This window comes from Gekko japonicus, unplaced genomic scaffold, assembly GCF_001447785.1.
Source record: "Gekko japonicus isolate JY-2015 unplaced genomic scaffold, Gekko_japonicus_V1.1 scaffold4337, whole genome shotgun sequence".
NCBI classification, from domain to species: Eukaryota; Metazoa; Chordata; class Lepidosauria; order Squamata; family Gekkonidae; genus Gekko; species Gekko japonicus.
Genome location: NW_015169311.1, coordinates 9,354 through 16,896, shown reverse-complemented (window position 1 = coordinate 16,896; position 7,543 = coordinate 9,354). Strand labels below are relative to the sequence as shown.

The following is a 7,543-nucleotide window of genomic DNA, read 5'->3' as shown; positions in this document are numbered from 1 at the left end:
TGAACAAGGGTGTGTACAAAAACTGTCTTTCAACAATTCATTTCTCTTGGTGACGTATTGGAAATATACTGTTGATTCACTTCATCATAAGGCTATGCTTACAGCTATGTTCTTCAATGGGCTATAATTGCATTCAGCTTTATGATGAAGTGAATCAACAGTATATTTCCAGTACGTCACCAAGAGAAATGAATTGTTGAAAGACAGTTTTTTGTACACACCCTTGTTCAGAAGAAGATAATCGTCGAAACGGCACACCATTCCGGAGACCACCGTCTACATTTACCATATATATTACTTATTTTCTGTTATTGTATATTATGATCTATGAATATATTACCAAGCGCTAAATTGTCACCGTTCTTTTTCCTTTTTTCATTGTGCCAACGCCATTGCCTGCCTCTGTGTAGTAACCCCGGACTTCCTGGCTGGTCTCCCAGCCAAATACTTGCCAGGGCCGACCCTGCTTAGCTTCCAGGATCTGACGAGATCGGACTAGCCTGGCCCATCCAGGTCAGGGCGAAGGGATCTTTAGGGAACGCAAGGCTTACCCGCTACCCATCTTTAAAGCTTGTCTCTCCCTTTTTATTTGATTGTGGGCGGTTGGGGCTCAACAAATCTGTAGGAGGGACCAGAGTGGTGGGGACTGAACATTCTTCAGAAGGCAGCTGCCTCAGAGCCTTTCCTTCCCCCCTCTCTCCCCTCTCCCACCCTGTAGCCGCAGCCATAGCCTTGTCTCTCGTCGTGGTTAAGTGCGCGGACTTAGGTCTGGGAGAACCGGGTTTGATTCCCCACTCCTCCACTTGCACCTGGCTGGATGACCTTGGGCAAGCCATAGTTCTGACAAGAGCTGTCCTTGAAAAAGAGCAGTTTCTGTCCAGAGCTCTCTCAGCCCCACCTATCTCACAGGGTGCCTGTTGGGAGGGGGAGGGAAAGGAGTTTGTAAGCCGCTCTGAGACTCATTTGGGTAGTGAAGGGCGGGGGTATAAATCCAATCTCCTCCTCCTCTTCTCCTTCTCCTCCTCCTCCTCCTCCTCCTCCTCCTTTCTTCGGATTTTTATATCTTCCAAGCAATGCTCCCTCTAATGTGTGGAATTTTGTGAGCCAAAATTCTACTCTGTGAGCTGCCAGCATTAAAGTTGTTAGCGAGCGATTGGGCTGCTGCATAAATCAGTTTGCTCTGGAGCCCCATCCCTTCCTGAGCAGAGACAAAAATGTGTGAGCCGGAGGCTAAAAAACTGTGAGCTGGCTCACACTGACTCAGCTTAGAGGGAACACTGCTTCCAAGTCATTGTGCCCTCCACGTGCTGCCCCCATTCCATTGATCCTGCAGTTCCTCCTCTGCAGGATGTGTACAGAGGACTCCAACCAGCCTAATTATCCTTGCCTGGTTTGGTTGTGTCCCGAGGGTATGCATGCCAGATCGGATGGGAATCCCAAACTTTCTGGCATCTTCCCATGTGAATTTGGATTTCTGCAAAAGTAGAACGAAGTGATGGAACAGATAGTGTCCTTTCATACTGGGATGGTGTGTGTGTGTGTGTGTGTGTGTGTGTGTGTGAAAGGCCGGGCCTTTTTCTTTAGTGCTCCTCGTTAAAAACGGCAACAGACCTACTTCCCTGCATGTGGAAAACTAGCACTGCGATGGGGTAATGCTATGCTAGCTGCAGGAGTTAACGGATAAACGGATAAAAGGAAGTACTTCTTCACCCAAAGAGTGATTCACACTTGGAATTCACTGCCACAGGAGGTGGTAGAGGCTACAAGCATGGACGGCTTCAAGAGGGAATTAGATAAGCATCTGGAGCAGAGGTCCATCAGTGGCTATTAGCCACAAGGTGTAGATAGGGACTCTGGGGCAAGTGATGCTCTGTCTTCTTGGTGCTTGGGGGGGGGTCAACAGTGGGAGGGCTTCTAATGTCCTGGCCCCACTGGTGGACCTCCTGATGGCCCCTGGTATTTCTGGCCACTGTGTGACACAGAGTGTTGGACTGGATGGGCCTTTGGCCTGATCCAACATTGGCGTCTCTTATGTTCTTATGAATTGGATAAGCATCTGGAGCAGAGGTCCATCAGTGGCTATTAGCCACAAGGTGTAGATAGGGACTCTGGGGCAAGTGATGCTCTGTCTTCTTGGTGCTTGGGGGGGGGTCAACAGTGGGAGGGCTTCTAATGTCCTGGCCCCACTGGTGGACCTCCTGATGGCCCCTGGTATTTCTGGCCACTGTGTGACACAGAGTGTTGGACTGGATGGGCCTTTGGCCTGATCCAACATTGGCGTCTCTTATGTTCTTATGAATTGGATAAGCATCTGGAGCAGAGGCCCATCAGTGGCTATTAGCCACAAGGTGTAGATAGGGACTCTGGGGCAAGTGATGCTCTGTCTTCTTGGTGCTTGGGGGGGGGTCAACAGTGGGAGGGCTTCTAATGTCCTGGCCCCACTGGTGGACCTCCTGATGGCACCTGGTGTTTCTGGCCACTGTGTGACACAGAGTGTTGGACTGGATGGGCCTTTGGCCTGATCCAACATTGGCGTCTCTTATGTTCTTATGTTCTTATGAATTCTTCTCATGGGAAAGCCTTCAGAATTGCCGCCCTCCCACCTGAGATTCTCCGAAAGCTTTGGTTTTGTTGTTGGCTCTTGTTGGGTGGTTCTGTTTGTCTTTTTGATTTGATCAGTTTTGAGAGTTTTTGTTTTGTTTTGTTTTTTAAGGCTAGGGTAAAACCCCACCGGACGTTCCGGTTCAACGAGTGCGTCTGCACACCCTACAATGCCGATTTTGATGGCGATGAGATGAACCTCCACCTTCCTCAGACGGAAGAGGCCAAAGCGGAAGCGCTGGTCCTGATGGGAGTAAGCCAAATTGTGCTTCCGTTGCTCGGCTGGCCGAAGTGGGCTAACTGCGTGGGGTGCTTTGTTGTTTCTGTCGCGGGGATTGCATGCAGCAGCACAGAATTGGGTCTGTAGTGTGCCGCTGTCTTCCCGTGTGTTTCCACCTTAAACTTCTGCATAAGGGGAAAGAGAGGCTGCAGCAGAATGGGAGAAAAGTTACTAAGAGAAAGTAGAAAAAACTGTGGAGTTGTAATGAGAGTTAGCTCCGCCTCCTGCCCCGCCCCCCGTTAGAAGCGTCAATATTTGATCATCTCATCCCACTGCCCGGTTATATACAGAACAGTTGCCGAAATCCTTGGTTTGGTTTGTTAGCCCAACCTGACTTTATGTTTCTGATATTTTCCTTCGATCAAGATGGGTAGCCATGTTTGTCTGTCTGTAGCAGTAGAAAAGAGCAAGAGTCCAGGAGCACCGTAAAGACTAACAGAATTTCTAGCAGGGTAGGAGCTTTTTGTGAGTCTCCTTAAAGACTGACAAAATCTGTAGCAGGGTATGAACTTTCATAAGTCACCTTAAAGACTCACAAAAGACCTTAAAGACTGACAAAAATTGTGGGTAGCCCAGGCAAGCCCAATCTCGTGAGATCTCGGAAGCCATGCAGGGCCGACCCTAGGAGACCTCCAAAGAATACCAGGGCTGGGAGGCAGAGACAGTCTGCCAGGCCACTTTTCTGAATGTCCTCCATGCCCCAGGAGGAGTCACCAGAGGTCGCCATGAATCCCAGGCACAGACACACATGCGCGCTCACACACACAAAAATGCGAAAATACAAAACAAATCGTGGCAGGGTAGGAGGAGCTATCCTGAGACATTGCTCACCTCTTCAGATATCTTCTGGTGTCTGAAGAAGTGAGCCGTGACTCATGAAAGCTGTTTTCCTGCCACAAATGTTCGTTAGTCTTTAAGGTGCTCCTGGACTCTTCCTCCTTTCTACTGATATTTCCTTGTTTGTAATATCCAGATCAACTAAGATTTTCAACATGACCTTGCAAGGTATTTCTTACAGTGGCACACCGCGGTTCAAAAATAAGTACTTAACTACAAATAATAAAATGCGGGTTGTCAGTTTGCTTAGCTGACGAATCCATTTAAAACCTCTCTCTTTTCTCCCCCCACCCCCCACCCCCTGGGTCTCCAGACCAAAGCAAACTTGGTAACACCCAGAAATGGAGAGCCCTTGATTGCTGCCATCCAGGATTTTCTTACAGGTCAGTAGCTGAAGTCCCTTTGGCGGTTCATTAGCTTAAAGTCTCGCAATCCCATTTCTCCGGGATTCTGAAATGTTCTATGTGGCAGGGGGGCTTGGGCCATCCTGTTCACACTTGATAGAAGCAGACGTGCAAGAAGCCGGGTCTCTTAGGACAGAGGTCCCCAGGCACTATGGCAGCCACCGACATCTTTCCTTGCAACCGTGAAGCCAGGCTGGCTGTGACGAGGGCCGCGGCCTTCTCAGTGGCGGCTCCGTACTGGTGGAATGAGCTCCCGGAAGACATCAGGGCCCTGCATGACCTTTTTACAGTTCCTCAGGGCCTGCGAGACGGAGCTCTTCCACCAGGCCTTTGACTAAGGAGCCGCACTACATAACAGGCCCTGGCCCCAATATTGACACCACCATCAACATCATTATAACATCTTTTAAACATCTTATAACCCCGACCATGGTGGCAGTTGATTGTTTGTATTGTCGGGCGCTGCTCCTGCTCGTGCCCCACCATCATATATGAATCATTCCAGCACAAACACTTTGTATTATTTTTAATGTGTATTTTGTTGTGATTTTAGATAAATTTGTTTGAGTTGTTTTTATCCTACGTAAGCCACCCTGAGTGGGGTAGAAATAAAAAATAATAATAAATAATAAGTGGGCGGGGCCTTTGCCCAGGAGGGCTTCTGATTGGCTGTGCAGACATGTCGAAGAGCTACTATTAGAGTTATGTGTGACCTCGCTCCCTGACATTTTGTGATTGGCCCTGCCTCCTGTAGCAGAACATCTTCCGATTGTGCCCGCTGCCCCCTGTCAGTATCTTAATGGTGCCTGTGGGTTAAAAAAAATTGGGGGTCCCCCCTAACTTAGGAGAAGGATTGTACGTGTTATCGTTGTTTTGGAAGACCGTGGACCAGTGCTCCCTCTCAGCTGTGGAGTCTTGTGAGCAAGAATTCTCCTTTGTGAGCTCCTGGCATTAGAGTTGTGAGCGAGCGGTTTGGCTGCTGCATCAATCAGTTTGCTCTGGAGCCCCATCCTTCCTGAGCGAAGTCAAAACTGTGTTCTGGAGGCTAAAAAACTGCGAGCTAGCTCACGCTAACTCAGCGTAGAGGGAACACTGCCGTGGACCCACGGATGCTCCAGTTTTTGGTCCAGGTGGCCAGGGACTGCCGCTCAGCTTGTGTCGGATTGGCCACAGAGTCCCATCTCGGGTTGCCATCCCGACGGGGGCAGGGGTTCCCCTGCTCTCGGGGCCCCCGATCCGCCACTGGCCATAGAGTTTTTGGCCAAATGCTAGACAGTCCCTGCACGACATGCCCGCTGCAATGACATCACTTCTGAGTGACGTCAGCACAGTGCACGCGCTCCGTGCGCACGCCAGTAGATCCAGGAACCCAGGTTGGAGACACCCCCCCCCTGGCAGCCAGGTACCTGGCGGCCCTAGTCCCATCAGCATTGGAATTTCTTCACTGAAGTGACTTTTACCTTGTGCAGGAGACAGAACAATTCCTATTTTGTTTGCATTGCTTTCTTTTTTTGTCCGCTGATGTTGCATTAAAAATGGTCAGAATCAAAGCTCCCTCTTAGCTGTGATGTCCTGTGAGCAAAAATTCTGCTTTATGAGCTACTGGCATTAAAAGTTGTGAGTGAGCAGTTTGGCTATGGCAGAAATCAGTCTGCTCCGGAGCCCTCCTTCCTGAGCGAAGGCAAAAATGTGTGAGCCGGAGGCTAAAAAACTGTGAGCTAGCTCACGCTGACTCAGCTTAGTGGGAACACTGGTCAGAATACTCTGAGCCAGGGGTCATTTCCTGTAGGAGCGCACGGGAGCGGAGCTCCGGCAGTAAAGAGCCCAGGGGGTGGGCACATGCAACAAGCCCCACCCCCTGCTCCCAGCAGCCCTCAGTCAGAGCAAGAAGCAGCCAGATAAATTGTAGAGCCCCCCCGGCCCCCCGCGGTCCAAAACAGTCCAGTGGCACCTTTAAGACCAAGTTTTATTCAGGTACAAGTTCTTCCTCCTCTGCGAGGACAGATCTGCACGTCCCCCCCCCCCAATAGCTAGCAATCCAAAACAGTCCAGTGGAGCCTGAGCGGTGGGTGTTGCCTTCTGACACACTTCCGGTGATGTCAGGGGGTGTAGCGTATGCAAACGAGTTATGCTAATGAGCTATGCTAATGAGCTCCTGCACCTCTTTTTCTACGAAATGACCCCTGCTCTGAGCTACTCTGTGCTGCTGAAGCCTTAGTTTCTTTTGTGGTCTTAACCGTTCTAGGTGCCTACCTCCTCACCCTGAAGGACACTTTCTTTGACCGGGCCAAGACTTGCCAGATCATCGCCTCTATCCTGGTAGGCAAGGATGAAAAAATCAAAGTCCGCCTTCCACCTCCGGCAATTCTAAAGGTATTTAGCCAGTGCTTGAGTCCAGCCTCTGTGGGTAGGGCTTTCCGGCGGATGGTGCGCTTTTGCGATAGGGTGGAGCTGGGTGGAGGAAATGTATAAGAAAGGGCAGCAAATGCCCTATCGGAGATGTCGAACTCATTTGTTACGAGGGCCGGATATAATTGTCACTTTGTCAGGCTGGGCCATGGGTGCCATAAAATGCAATGCCAGGCACTGGAGATAGAAACTGTATAAAGGACATTTTTTTTACTCGAAGCACAAACATGTTTCAAACATTATAACACTTTCAGTATTTCCAAGGCTATTTTTGGGCAGGAACGCACAGGAACGGAGTTCCGGCTGGCTCCCAAGTTGGCCACGCCCAGCAGGAACTCATTAGCATAATAGGCCACACCCAACAGCAGAAACTCATTAGGATTGGCTACATTAGGGATGTGTGGCCTGACATGCAAAGGAGTCCCTGCTACAAAAAAAGGCCCTGGGTTTTGACAACAAACAAGGTAAACAGAATAAGAAGCAAAAGGTGGGTGTGGCTGGATGACCACACTTCTGGTAACATGTGGGTGCGGCCTAATGTGCTAATGAGGAAAGCCGACAGGAGATGAAAAGTCTCTGGTTCGGGTTGGCTCATCTCAGAGAGATGAGGGGATACCTGTTGCTTTTCTTCAGGGAGGTGGATTGAAATTGTCCACTGAGACCATGGCTGGTGACATGGACTGCCTGACAAGGTCTCAAGATAGCAAGAGGAAGGTTGCAGGCTTAACTTGTATGGGAAATTACAGCTGTTTCTATACAAATGGTAGGAGTGTCCGAGGTAAAATCGGGGAGTTGGAGTGCTTGGTGTTGGAGGGGAAAATAGACATTGTGGGTATTTCAGAAACTTGGTGGGATGAGGAAAATCAGTGGGACAAAAGGTGGGTGTGGCTGGATGACCACACTTCTGGTAACATGGGGGTGTGGCCTAATATGCCAATGAGCTGTGCTGTCAGGGGTGTGACCTAATATGCTAATGAGTTTCTGCTGTTGGGCTTCTTCTACAAAAAAAAGG

The 7,543-nt window shown here is 49.7% G+C and overlaps 1 protein-coding gene across 1 annotated transcript in view; it reads left to right on the top strand.

The window, feature by feature from the left end:
• Positions 1–7,543, top strand: part of POLR3A (polymerase (RNA) III (DNA directed) polypeptide A, 155kDa) — a gene marked incomplete at its 3' end in the record, with an annotated part of 38,485 nt that overhangs the window by 24,918 nt on the left and 6,024 nt on the right. The window contains exons 11-13 of the mRNA XM_015416604.1: positions 2,714–2,854; positions 4,032–4,101; positions 6,368–6,495. Of these exons, the coding sequence (XP_015272090.1) occupies positions 2,714–2,854; positions 4,032–4,101; positions 6,368–6,495 (339 nt within the window). The remainder of the gene's footprint in view (positions 1–2,713; positions 2,855–4,031; positions 4,102–6,367; positions 6,496–7,543) is intronic.